The sequence below is a fragment of the Misgurnus anguillicaudatus genome, chromosome 4 (assembly GCF_027580225.2).
Source record: "Misgurnus anguillicaudatus chromosome 4, ASM2758022v2, whole genome shotgun sequence".
NCBI lineage: Eukaryota > Metazoa > Chordata > Actinopteri > Cypriniformes > Cobitidae > Misgurnus > Misgurnus anguillicaudatus.
Genome location: NC_073340.2, coordinates 20,058,326 through 20,073,401, shown reverse-complemented (window position 1 = coordinate 20,073,401; position 15,076 = coordinate 20,058,326). Strand labels below are relative to the sequence as shown.

Sequence of the window (15,076 nt, the reverse complement as noted above, 5' to 3'; positions counted from 1 at the left end):
TTCATCCTTTGCTACTGTATCTCTTTCAGTGGTGAATCAGTTATGTCCAGAGAGTTTAATAAGGATGGGCATCCCCTTCTCCATCTCGACCCACCTGACATCACGGTGTACACATTTTACCATCTCTCCACTCTTTTGCAACTGACTGAAGATAAAAAGATGAAGGAAGTTCAGGCCTGTTTGGAGGGTAAGTATCCTAATACTTGTTATTTCCCATACTGAGAAATACTGTACTGTTTGTTTTTTATTTGCAACCATATTTAACAAAAAACTATTTATTTGAACCTATTTAACAAAATGTCAAAATAGTGGCACGTTTGCAGTCAGTACAGTGGCTACACTAATTCAAGACATCCATTTTTTTGAGCATGTCACAGATAGTGTCACGTTTAGGTTCCGATGTGCTCCCTCAAGCTTTTGGCTAACAAATATTTTAAAAAAAATTCAGAATAAACCTGATGAGTAATTAAGAGTGAAAGTATGTTTTGTGTGATGAGCAGTTGTAAATAAAAGTGTACACTGTGGCCCTCAGCTAACAGGGACCCAATAATAAAGATCCTGGGCTCCATCTCAGCCACTGTGACAGAAGAGAACCTACTGATGGAGATAAAAGAGGATGAGCAGAGTGAGAAGAATAGCTTAAAACAAACCTGTTAAACATCCTGAACCAGCTGGACACACATCTGTTGAACACAGCTGTCACACAGAGCACCAGGTACACACTTCCTGTTTACAGGGCACCTCTGGATGTACTGTACACTGCCTTTGGCCAAAGCACTCAGTTATGTTCCACGTCTCCATGAGTGTTCCTGTAGCCCAGTTAAGCTGTGTGTACACCGCCAGTGACATTGTCGCCGTGTGTCACCCATCTCTTTAATGAGGTTGTCTTAACGATATTTGTTTCTCATGGAGAAGTAAGGTATTTTCATAATAAGTGATTTTATTGCCATCCGAATGTCAGTGTTTTTCTCCGATCACCCGCGTAAAGATTCCGTACTGTTAAGTACTGTTTTTTGACAAACATCAAGTTTGTGGTAATTTAATTGCCATCCGAATCTCTGTGTTTGTAAAAGCGGATCAATGCAAAAGTCATTCTGCACGTCCATTTAGCCCACTGAAATGCACAGTGGTCACACGCTTTGCATTTAATTGCACCAGTGAAGCGTTTTTTTTTTTGCTCTGTAAATTGCTTTGGATAAAATCATCTGCAAAATGCATTAATTTAAATGTCTTAGCGGCGGTTATCCTAATCCCCGACTAAAATGCATGTTTGCACAGACAAATCTTAACAAATATCAGTGCCATTGTTTTGTCTCAATATGCAAACAAGTATTGTTTTATTTGTAAGGTTTGTTTGTAAAAACGACTTAAATCCAGTGGCGGCTGGTGACTGCTCTTCTGGGGGGGGGGCAAATTCAAACTAAATATTCAGAGTGTCATGTGTGTTGCTCGTGTTTTCAAAATATGTGTTGTTGCGTCATGTGAACCATGTGCATCACGTGTTTTGTCAAAATAAGTGCCTGCTGCACACTCGTCCAAACCTTTTATAATAAGAGACGCTCACGTTTACAAAATACATGCAAGACACTCCCTTAACAGTAAACTCGCATGAGATTATGTTAGTATCTGGCAAACGCGAGCGTCTCTTTTGTCATAAACCCTTTAGACGCGACTGCAGCATGCACTTATTGTGACAAGACACGTGATGCACATAGGTTCACTCGACGTGCCGAACACATATTTTGAAATGGCGAACCACACACATGATGGGCTACATACATGTTGTGACAAACTTTGCCTCGTGCGCCCTCGAAAAAAGAAGTCACCGGCCGCCACTGCTTAAATTTCCTAATATAACCAAGGCCTAGTTCTGGATTAATCTAAACCCTGTCCGGGAAACCACCCCTTAATGTTTATCTTCTGTTCTGTCCCCCTAAATCTCTAATATGACTAGTTCAGTTTAACAAATGAGTATTTTCACTGTATTTACAGTAAGTTTTCACTTATTTATGCATTCATAAATAGGTTATGATTCATTTGTATTTATTTTATGTTGTGTGTGTGTTTGCCCAGAGAGGGCAGGCTAAGCCCAACAGCTGTTGATATAGAGGTAGATGAGTTGAAGAGGTTCTGTGGAACTGGAGAAAGCCGGGTACTGAAGTCTGTACGCTACACATCAGGTTTGCATTATCATTTTCTTCCTTCTCTCCATCACTTTAGCTTAATCTCGCTGTGTCACTCACTCACTTTCAGACTTATTTTCACCCTCAATCTGAATAATCTATACCACACACATTTCCCTCTCTTTATTCGTCCTTTTCTCTTTCTTACACACATACATGCTTTCTGGATGCTGGGATTAAACAAATGGAGTTTTCCAGCATGAGTGAGAGACTCTTTGGGGCGGTTTCCCGGACAGGGATTAGCTTAAAGGAACACACCCACATTTTGGGAATTTAGTTTATTCACCATATCCCCCAGAGTTAGATAAGTCCATACATACCTTTCTCATCTCCTTGCATGCTATAACTCTGTCTGACGCAGCCCCCGCTAGCTTAGCTTAGCACAAAGACTGTAAGTGAATGGCTCCAGCTAGCATAATGCTCCCAATAAGTGACAAAATAACGCAAACATTGTCCTATTTATGTGTTGTGATTTGTATAGTCACACCGCGTACAAACAACAAGGTCACATGAGACACAGACATCCTTTAACAGTATACATACTGGGAACTATATTCTCAGAAGGCGAAGCACTGCTACTTGGGCGGAGTGTCAAATGGTTGCCGCAGGGGGGGGTGAGGAGAAAAGAGTTCGGTCAGAGTTGTGCAAATCACTTCGTACATGGTGTGAATATACAAATCCAGTGTTTCCCACAGGATTTTGAGAGACTGTATTGGTGATGATGTCACCCGCTAATTAGCATATATGTGACGTCATCATGTCGTGTTTGCGTTTGATCTAGTGTTGGCACCTGACATATGTTTCACTTCTACTCTTTGATCTGTATCTGTATTTGATCTGTATTATATATCAAATTATATATTAAGCCGAATTAAGCTGTTTTAAATAGTGAAATAAAAATGTAAATGGGAATCATGAAAATTCTATTTGTGGGGGCCAGTGTTGATTCTGTGGTGGGCCACCACAAATAAATCAATGTATGGGAAACATTGCAAATCACAACACATAAATGGGAAAATGTTCGCGTTATTGTGTCACTTGCTGGGTGCAGTATGCTAGCTGGAGCCATTTACTTCCAGTCTTTGTGCTTAGCAAAGCTAGCGGGGGCTGCGTCATACAGAGTTACAGCACGCACGAAGATGAGAAAGGTATGTATGGACTTATCTAACTCTGGGGAATATGGTGAATAAGCTAAATTCCCAAAATCTGGGCGTGTTCCTTTAAGCCAGGACTAGGCCTCAGTTTAATTGGGAAATATAACTAGTTTTAACAAACATGCCTTACTAAAAACATTACTGGTGTGCATTTTGAGGCGAAACAAAGGGCACTGATGTATTTTAAGATATGTCAGTGCAGGTTGTTTTTAGTTTGGACAGCTCTTACATTTATTTAAGTCTAGGACTAATCTAATTCCTGTCTGGGAAACTGCCCCTTTGAGTCTATGGGTTTGTTCAGACAATTCTTAGATAGGGAAGGTTTTGACTTTTAAAGGAGTAAGGGCAACATTTTCAAAAAGCTGCAAGAGAGCTGAATCAAATTTGTGTAAAAAATGAATATTTTATTAATATTTGTGATAAATATGACAAAAACTTTAGAGTGCCTCGTTGTTTCAGATGCCTTATCACCTACTCTAATGGACTCAACGTGCATTTCACCAGATTTTATATTTTGACTATGACATTTTTTTGTGAATGTCCCAGACTTCCATCTCTTTCTCGCTCTGCTTCACCCTCCCTCACTCTTCAAGCCACCACAGTTACTGGGCAACGCTGGATATCCTTTAAATGTAAAAGTCTCGGAAACATGGAAACCATTACAGATGTCAGATTTCAGTTTACAAAAAGATTTATAAAATCTTCGTCTCTCCCAAAGGAGAACGGGTAGATTTTCTGTGCCATAACAATCAACCATTTTTGGACAGAGGAGTGCGGCCTGCAAATTTTGAATGATAGATGTGGCTTCTTTTGAAAAATGTGTCCCCGTATGGTGGGTAAAATTGGAAGCTTCTATGTAAATAAAGTGGGGAGAGAGGATGCGCAGGGCGGTTTGGAACATGTGGTAGTGACGGCAGGGGTTTTTGGAGAAGGGTGATTTATTTTGGGGTGATCTGAGCAACAGCTCCTGAAGAGAGATCAGTCATATTCATTGGCAGGCCTGCATGCAAGGAGTGTCCGTCTGTCCCAGGGGAACCTGCGCTTTATGAACCTTCCAGAAGTAAAGTTTTATTATAAGCTTTTTACTGTTGAGAGGTGTCAACAATGCACAGTCTAGCATTTGACTAAATTGACCATGTGATCTACAACATTTTGTCATTTTACAAGTTAAATTTGAGGTATTTTAACGTTTTGGTTAAATTGTAAGTCTGCACATTAATTCCAGAATAACTGCAACATTAGCATACATTTCACCAATCTGAACAGTTAAGTCTTTTGATTTTGTTAAAAGATTTTCCCTAACAATATTTTTTGTGAAGGGGCCAGTTAAAATATTGTAAGGGCCAGTAAAAATCTAAACTATTGGCCTAGCTAGGCCTGCAGAATAATCTGTACTGTTGTCCTTTATTAAATCTGTTTTAAAAAAGTCCATCTTGTTTCCTTTGGATGATCCTACAGATTATGTGTTCTCAAATGGTTGCCGCTCTTCTCCCTGGAGGCAGATGGATGGAGAAATTTGCTCTCTTATAATTGAGACTTGTGACACAGAGCCCACAATGTTCATTACTTGCACCACTTCTGGAGTTTTCCTTAATGAGGTGAGTAAACTGTCAAGAAAGTAATAACAGTTTACTGTCTCAAATTGATTCAGTTTTGGATTGTTCATAGAGCAACATGTCTCTCATGTGAATAATTTGTAGTGAAACATAACAACCATCTCTGCTTAGTATCATCTGCCATCAGTAATCACTATCAGAAATATATATATACTGTATGTATAAAGAATCAGGGTATTCCTACTGCTAATAATATGTTTATGTGCCATAAATGTAATTAAACAGAAGTTAGATAACCTGAACAGGGCATTTCCCCGTAAGCCTCACCTAGGCACAATTTCAGTATACCAACACTTTTCCAAAACATGAGGTAAGCGAAAGTGAAAAGTTGACAGTTTTTTGGTTGTGTTCCAGATCTGGTTATCCGGGTATGTTAAGTGATTTTAGCAGCCTCGCAAAACTAAATGCATGTACGATTAATCAAAGGCAACGTTTTACACACCACAGCATCATTATTATTCAGAACACTTTACAAAACTTCACAGTACTTTTCCTGCGGGGTCTCTTGTCCTCAACCATGTCCTGTTAAATTCTTTCTGACACTCACCTGTTTGTTGTAAATTTGAGGTCAGCTTGAAACTGTTGTACATGACAGTGATGTTAATTGTAAAGATTCGACTTTTATTTTCAAAACCTTAGAGATTAAGTGTTCAAATTACAATTATGTGCATTTTTGTGAAGCTAAAAGTGTGTCTTTAAATACGATTCCTTGGATAGCCGTTATATCTCAACATGTATGGGAAATGTAGCTGATCTCTCTGTTCGCGTTCACAGTTGTGATTTTGGTTTTACAGAAAGTCAAGGGGGAAGCAGGTGAAAACGATTATGGAGAAAAAAGTGATGTCTACAATGACCTCTTCACGCTGCTAAAAAACAAGTCTCTCCACTTTGCTGATGCTGTAAGAGAACAGGTATTGTTCAAATATACATTTACTTTCATTATGAAAGGTCAAACTCAAAACACAAACTGAGGGATGAGTCAAAATAGTATTTTGCAATAATCAACATTAGTCCCTTTCAGACATACAGTCTTTACTGGTAATTTACTAGTAAAAATTAACAGGTCATGTGTTAACAGAACCTTTCTGGTCAATCAGTGCTGCCAATTTACCTGTAAGAGAGGTTGTAAGTGATTTAGCGGTCAGCGCTATGTGTGAACGAAAAATATAGGATTACAGGCATTTAGAACGGACGACGTCAGACGCGCTGACAGCTTCGGGCCAACCATAACATTTTAATACAGGTGACGTGTTAACCCCAGCACTGTTGCGAATGTTTCTACACACATGCTGCTTAAAAGTCGAGCACACCTGAAGTTAACATCCCCATTTCTTCACCGAAGTTGTTTAAAACAGCTTACCATCTATTTGCAGAATTGTCGACATCCTTAGCACACCCTCTGTGAAGCCTAATGTGCAAACTCAGGTTCCGTTTGGCATCGCCTGACGCAATGTTGTTTGGTCACGAGCAACTTTGCAAGCGTCAGCGTTTGCCACAGATGTAAAAACAACTAAACACGGAGAGTTGATAACCTTCCATTGTTTACAAATACAACACTGAGCTCGCCGGATGCGTGCATCAGGTAACTTCTGCTTTCTCTCCGAGTTTATCGGTATTTTGATACTGATGTGTGAATGATGTCTTACTGGTAAAAAGACGGAATGGCACTGCGTGTGAACAGCACATTTTTGTATTTACTGGTAAATTAATTCTGGTAAATTCATGGTAATTTACCAGAATTACTGTGTGAAAGAGGCTATTGTCAAGTGCTGCTGACTGAGCTAAAGTAGTGAACCCAAAACATGTAAGATTAAGTCTCAGACGTGCGCAATGCCTTGATGGTGCAACAGGTATCAATTCTAAGTATGACGCATTTTAAGGAAAAGTGTGTGAACCCCTAGGAATAAACTGGTTTTCTACTGTGATTTGCCATAAAATGTGATCTGATCCGAATCTAGGTCACAACAATAAACACAAAACACAAATAATTCTAGTTTCTTGTGTCTTTTTTAAAAAAACATCCATTGAACATTCACAGTGTTTGGATTTAATAGCTTGTTGAACCTCCTTTGGCAGTTATAACTTCAGGCATGCGCTTTTAGTAGTTCTGAATGGGAAATGTTACACATTCCCTTTTACAAAACCGCTTCAACTTTTTGTAGGATGTATGGTGGAACTGCTTTCTTGAGGTCATTCCACAGGTTAAGGTCTGGGGTTTGACTAGGCCACTCCAAATGGCACTTTTTTTTCTTAAGCCAGTCTGTGGTGGATTTACTTCAATGCTTAAGGTCATTGTCCTGCGGCATCAACCAACCAGCTGAGCTTCAACTGGCGGGAGCCACCCTGACATTATCCTGTAGGATATTTTGTAAACGTGGGATTTCATTTTCCCCTTGATGATGCTAAGTGGTCCAGGCCCTGAGGCAGCAAAGCATGCCCAAATCATGATGTTCCCTCATCCATATTTCACTGTATGTGCTGTGCCCTTTTTTGCACTATCGTATTTTTACCGAACAATTCAACTTTTGTTTCATCATTCCTTAAAATATTTTTCCAGTTGCACTGGGGTTTGCCAAGGTGCTCTTTTAGAAACTTCAAGCTCACTGCAATGTTTTTCGGCTTCCTCCGTGGTGTTCTGCCATGGACACTGTGCCTGTTCAAAGACTTACGTATGGTAGACTCATGAACAGAGATGTGTGCCAGTTCCAATGATGTCTTCAAGCCTTTAGCTGTTACTCGTGAGTTTTTCTTCAATTCATTGAGTATTCTGCATTGTGCCTTAGGAGTCATCCTGGTTGTGCGCCCACTTCTAGGATGGGTAGTTACAGTATTAACTTGTGTCCATTTATAGACAATTTTTCTAACTGTCAACTGATGAATGTCTAAACATTTTGAGATTGTTTTGTATCCCTTTTCAGCCTTATGGAGTGCAACCACACTTGATCAGATATCTTTAGAGAGGCATAGTTCATAAGAGCTGACGCTTCTTAAAGGACAGCAATCTAAAATGTTTGAGTCTCTTTTAATTAATCAAAGTAGCACTAAACCACACCTTTAAACTCATTTTATTAACTGGACTCCAGTTTGCCAGCTTCTGACACAAATTTGCTTTCATTAAAGTAATTAATCAATGGGTTTACTTACATTTTCCTCCAGCACTGTGAATGTTTAGTGTCTGCTTTCAAAAAAGACACAAGAAACTAGAATTATTTGTGTGTTGTCAGCTTATGCACATTGTGTTTGACTATTGTTGTAACCTAGATGAGGATCAAATCAAATCACTGTAGAAAACCAGTTTATTCCTAGGGGTTCACATACTTTATCTTGCCACTTTAGTTTAGTTTATGCCAAGCCCATTGCCAATAGGACGTTTGGAATATACGTCATGAGTCGCTTGGAGTTATTTAATTATGCTTTTGTGTCCTTTTGAAATTTAAGAAGGGATCGCCATCCATTCCCGTCGTAAACAAAACCACAAAACCTCAAATCCACGTTTTGGTTCAGATGAATCAAGAAAGCCATAGGGGGTCTGAAAAACATAAGGTTGAGAAAATATTGACTTTATTTTTATAATTGCCTGATTTATTCCTTTAAATGCTCCAGATGGCAGTTTTTAAACACATGACAGAGTTTTCATTGTAGCGTCTGCTCCATACCACAAGGATTTGGATGTCCTCACCATGTTCTGGGCAATACTAACATTCGAATTACATAATTGACAGTTATGCACTAATCATCAAAAATTTAGAAACACTTTCCACATAACTGTGGCATACTTATATAATCAATCTCTTCATATTAAAAAGGCCATCAGTACTCAGATGTTAGATGGATTTCTGCAGTTGTCCCCGCAAGGCACCTGAGCTGGAGATGTGTGAGTTTTGACAAAGCTTGAAGCGCGACGGTGGTGGTCTGGATTACAGATGATGATGATTTCATCGTATAAGTAAGCCACAAACAGACAGACACATGCTGCGAGAATCAAATGTTGGCTGTCTCCAAAACAAAAACAAAAAGTGGAAGCCAAAAATGTTACTGTCACCAGAAGCAGAGGTGTCTTATTGGTGAATTAGAGCAGATGTTATTTACTGCACGATGCCCTGTACCAGCCAGATGGATTTGTGTTGAATGGCACAAATTGGCATTACTAGACAGGCGTGAGCTATCTGAAGTCAACAAGTGCCAAAATAATGTTTTTTTTAGGTATGTCATTTACAGTTCTGCAAACAGACAGGAAAACATGCGTTAATTTTCAACTAACCTAACAAACACAGCTAAAAAGTAACAAACTGCCAGATGCTGGAGAAACAGAAAGCAGGTTTGATGCATGTCTACGTGTACTAACAATAGAAAAAACAGAACAAACCCAATCCATCTTCTGACTTTCCTATCTAGTACACACTCGAGTAGTAAAAATGACCAGAAGGCTCATCCCTGGTTAAAGCTTGTCATTTAAGGATGAGAAATATTGGCTACATAAACCTCAGGAATGAAGCCAATACATTAGACATAGACACACAAACAGCACAGCTGTCTGTCAACTGGCAGCGTGCTTCTCGCTTCTCAGCCTGCGGTGTGAGGAATGCAGCCATAGATTAATCACAGATGAGGAGAACAGAGCAAAGGGGAAGAATGGACAACCTAATGTCTACGCCTCTCTCTTTGCTTGTCACAACAAAACAGAGATAGAGACAGATTGGGAGAAAGGGACTCATTGTCACTGCGCTGTTTTTTTATATCACAACAGTGTGAAAGAATGTGAGTACAGGCCAGTTACCGAGTCTCTTCTGAATAAAGATTAATGAACACTTTGGATCTTTAACAATGGCCCCAAGATGCTGTGAAAATTATATTTATAGTTTTGAATAGAGCCCGACCGATAAAGGATTTTGAACCGATCGATACCGATACAAATGTTTGTTGGTTTTAAAATCCGATATTCCGATATATCGGCCTATTTTTTTTAGAAACGCGCAACAAAACATTAACAGACTCCCCTAACATTAGTTATTTGTAGTTATTTATGAGTTTTAACTAAAATAATATGATAATGCATTTTAAAAAGAAACTTTTTTCTTTTATTGTCTGGTGACCAACTCACCATGAACTCACTTAACCGTTGTTCTCTGTGCCCGACTCTGGACGGATCAGCAGGTTGCAGGATATGTGACGCGTTATACACGAGTGTTGCCAACAGAAAGGTTGTAGAGTGCCCTCTGGTGGACAAACTACACAACGGCAACACTCATTACATGGTTGAAGGCCGTTTCGTCCGTTTTTTTTTAAAATATTCATTTATCGGCCATTATGAATGCTGATACCGATAGTTTGGAAAATGCCTAATATCGGTCTGGCTCTAGTTTTGAACAATTATGTCTTATTGCTCAGTAGTGACACAATAATGTGTTTGTTGGAAAAACTGTTTTTTTTTAAGGACAGGCAACATTAACATGACAAAATATTTAGCTATTTGAATAATTAAGATAATAATACGATAATACGATTTTTTGGCTGGCCTATTATCCAGATCTTTCTGTAATTGTCAGTAGCAAATGGTGGATGCAGTCAAAATGTTTGCTTCAACATCCACTTTTAAAGGTGCAGTGTGTAAATTTTAGCGCATATAGTGGTGAGGTTGCGAATTGCAACCAACGGATTAATCCACTGCTAACCCCTCGCTTTTGAAACTATGGTAGCCGCCACCAGAAAAACATGTCATCAACGGAGACAACTTAATAAAAAAAGTTTGTCCGTTAAGGGCTTCTGTAGAAACATGGCGGCACAAAATGGCAACTTCCACGTAAGGGGACCCTCTGTGTATGTAGATAAAAACGTCTCATTCTAAGGTAATATAAACATAAAGGTTCATTATAAAAAGGTCTTTATACACCCCTGATAATATAGTTTTGTATATTATTTAGCATTTCTGTCAAGAGATCCTTTTAAAAATACACACTGCACCTTTAAAACCAGGCCCGTAGACCCACGCTAATGTTTTATGCCGACCGTTGGCTGTTTTATAACCGACATAATTCTGTCCTTGAGCAATATAAACGGAAACTCCATCACTGAGACCGATTTCTCTTTACGTTTACTGCTAAATGATGGTGATCTTATCTCTCACCGATATAGTTTGCAGATGGAAAATAAAGCCAGAAAGATTACCGCTGTACCATATACTAATAGAGTTATTGTTTTTCACTGCTTTGCCAGTGTTAAAACCTCCGTCTGGTGCTCCCGTAAGTTACCTCGAGGACAGAATGTATGAAATTATCTTTTCATCCATTCTTTTTGCTTTAAGAACCAGTTTTCAGACACAGATTAAGTCTGCAGCAGGATTTTACCTGAGCTTCCACAGTAAATGTGTCCAAGTTAAACTGTGTCGTGTCCAGAACGGGCTTCATCTTCTTTATTTAAGAAACAGTTCCCATGAGTCTGTGCTCAGTAGCTCGACTCAGCTTCAAGCTTTGATGAATGATCGGACTAAAAGTGCTATAACTCTTAATGACTATGAGAAATAATAGAGGAGCTGAGATACTGCTCAACAAAAGCTGCTCTGAAATCAAAGTGAAAGAATTGATCAATAGCAATGTTGTTACTGGATCAACAAAAGATGTTGTGTATCACATTATTCTGCTGAAAGGAATATGAGTTGATTTAACAAAAAATTTATTAAGAAAATGTAAAAAAAAGTGCTATGATCGAAATAGCCTGCACACTAACACTGCTTATTTGTAACACACTGAACATTTGTTCCACTTCTGATGTGAATGTGAATAGTTTTATACTTTCAAAGCTTTCGAACATTATTTATACATTATTTGTAAAACAAGACAAATGTTCTCCGTGTGGAATAAGCCCCTGTCCAAGCATTGGACCAAGCAGGCCAGCGTATATTTTTAGTTGTTTCCAATGGAAGCGCCACGTTAAAAAAATAAATTTTTTACTGGTCGGTGAGAGCTGAAAAGTATTAATCAATGTCACTTTTTTACTCCGCCGTCTAGTCACAGTGGAGGAGGGGCGGGACAAAAGCCACACCGACCAACCGGTGCATCGCAAAACAACTGATAAACAAAACAGAAGTATCGTAGCAAACGAAACGCTGGCAAGTGGACACAGCGAATGCCGCCTAACATTTTCAGCATTTTAATGCTTTGGTTGTCATGAGACCTTATGTATGGCTTTCAAACAAGTCTGGCCATGTGCTTGCAGGTTGTGTTTAATTATTGGTGGCAGTGAGGAGAAAGATTGTATTATTCTTTGAAGCACTGATGCCAGGAAGGCCGTTCAGTGCGCAAGCATATATTTGTCTAAGTTTAAACCAGACTTTCATGTTTTGCATGTAAGGATCAGCCTCGAATGAGTGATAGACAGAGGTCATGAAGAGAGTCATTAAAGCAGTCTGCATAGACACAAATCAAATCCCTCTTTGTTCTGCGTATTTTCATATAATTCATTTTCTTATTTTCAAATTCGTTGTCTTGTTTTTGTATGTCTGTCTTTTTCTATGTCTCTCTCAGGCCATCCAGTAAATTTTTAAAAGGCTGCGTTTAGAGATTCTTTGTTTTGTTCAGAATCCAGCTGCCAAATGTTGATTTGAGAGCAGATAATGCTGTTTAAACGCACTGTGGGGACTCTTGTAGCATGAAGATTTCAACAGAGAATAGATTCGTGCTTTGGATTGCGTTGAGTTGCTGTAATAAGTCTCAGACCTGCTCTGGTCCTTCAGCCATCAGTCAACCACTGGACCCTGAATGTTCAGCCCAGAAACCCTCAGTGCACTTTTGTGTCCAACTCAACACCGGCCAAAAACAACATGCTGTATCTCCTCAAGTCAGCTGCATAAGGAACTGATACATTTTCACCATTGTATTAGATCAGACACTTTTCATTTAACATGCACAGCCTGGGCTGAGCTACTGTAATGGTGACACAGTATCATACTAGGTGATAGATACAGTATCATACTACGTGCTTTGTGTCAAATTGGGACAGAAAGACTGTCTTGAAGTTTCATTCAACACTGTCAGAAGAAAAGGTACAAAAGCGGTCACTGGGACGATTCCCTTTAAAAAAGCATTCCAACTTAAATCTCTTTTCTTGGAATACAACAAACACATGGATTGTTAGCAACTGTTTACTTCCTCGGTCTGTTGACGTGGACACGACGGTCATGTTCATAATTCTGCCCACTTCTAACTCACAGCCTGTAAGTAGTCTATTTTTTATATTTAAAGAATTTACTACTGACTAAACCCTGATTCAAACGCAAGTTTAGAGTAACGCTTGTTTGTCATTTCTACGATCACAAATGGTTTTATGTTTTAGTATCCTTACCTGTCTGTTACATCCTGCTTAAGCCTCGCTGGCAAAGTAGATTGATTAGCTTGGCCATCTGCATTTTCTAGATCAGATTTGTCTTTTATTGATAAAGTAGTAAAGAGGATATTAACTTCTGTCAGCATTGCGAGCTAATCTTTAAAACATGGTAAGGAGCGTCACATTTCTGGCTCATGTCAGAGGTATTCAGGCCAATCACAAGATACAGGTTAGCTGGCCAATCGGAAGACACTGCGCTTTCAGATCGATGAGCTTCAAAATCAACGTGTTTCAGGGAGGCAGGGCATAGAGGAGCAACAATAATGTACGAAATGTGGTAAAAAAAATGTATTTTTTTAACCATAAACCATGCGAACACATTGTATTACATCAAATACACAAAATAACGTTGTTTTTAGCAACGTAATAGGGACTCTTTAAAAAGGCCCTAACATGCACCATTTAGGTACACATCTTTGAAATAACAATGTTTACCTTTGATGTACTATCAGTGTTGGGGAAAGTTACTTTTTTAAAGTAATGCATTACAATATTAAGTTACTCCCCAAAAAAGTAACTAATTGCGTTACTTAGTTACTTTTCATGGAAAGTAATGCTTACGTTACTTTTAAGTTACTTTTAAGTTACTTTTTATTACTTGGCTGAGGCTTGATCTCTTTCAGGCCTTGCAGGTGCTTTTAAAAAATTATAAACAGGTGATCGCAAAAATTTCAAGCTCTGGCCTGCCATCTCAGTTTCTGACTCAAACTGTTCCCGCACAGGCGCACAGAGTGCGTAATTCTACGTTAATATGTTCAGTTTAATTCAGTACATTATTTTATTTTTAAATCAAATTAATTAAACTGAAAAGTAACTCACATGACTTTTTAAAAAAAGTAACTCAAATATTAACCTGTAAATTTATAAAGTAATGCGTTACTTTACTCGTTACTTCAGAAAAGTAATATTATTACGTAATTGCGTGTTACTTGTAATGCGTTACCCCCAACACTGTGTACTAATATCATACTAAACATGTTTTTATTTATTCACATATTCTCTGTTTCTTTATCAAAGTAATCATTAGGGGCATTCCTTTACTTTATGAGGGCATCGTTTTAATATTTATTTTATATTTACATGTGTTGATCACACAAAAACACAGTGTCATCCATTTATGACTTCTGAATTTAAAATGTCTATAAAATCAAGTAATAGTAAAATTATCATGGCAATATTACATTAAATTATACAGCAAGGTTTTTGGGCATTTTCCTTCATACCTGCTTAATTTCTAAGCCTGGCTGGATGTTACAGTAGTTTGAGGTTTACTTAGTGCTTGGGTTTGGCTTGTTTAGTGATATATTAGAGTGTTATTGGACAGAGTTGTACAGGTTTATTACTTTAATTATCATTTTGAAGCAGGGTGGAGTGGTATGGGGAAAAGGATATACTGTAACTTTGGCTGATCGTACCTCTGGCCTTTTACTGCAAACAAGCCCATGAATGGGACAAGGTGTGCTTAGCTCAGCTGTCTCTTGTGCCATATTTAAAGCTTTTTCCCTCGAGTAATGTTGCCAGTATTCTGCTTCATTTTTCTCTCTCCTTCTGTTTTTCCCTTGCCATACATCTCTTAAAAAGATGAAGCTACTGAAGGGCCCATAGTTAAACAGGCTATATTGTGCATAGCAGGTGCCTATGACTACAAACATTCATAAGTGTCCTGTTGAGCCTCTCGATGGAGTCCTTCAGAATTTCAAAAAATAATGCTGCGTTGCTTTGCCACAAAGGCTCTTCTCAGTGT

General features: G+C 38.6%; 1 protein-coding gene across 1 annotated transcript in view; it reads left to right on the top strand.

Annotated features, from left to right (window-relative positions):
* The window catches only part of odad2 (outer dynein arm docking complex subunit 2), an 89,103-nt gene that overhangs the window by 570 nt on the left and 73,457 nt on the right, over positions 1-15,076 (top strand). The window contains 6 exon segments of the mRNA XM_055176257.2: positions 30-187; positions 533-637; positions 640-715; positions 2,074-2,180; positions 4,796-4,935; positions 5,748-5,864. Of these exon segments, the coding sequence (XP_055032232.2) occupies positions 30-187; positions 533-637; positions 640-715; positions 2,074-2,180; positions 4,796-4,935; positions 5,748-5,864 (703 nt within the window).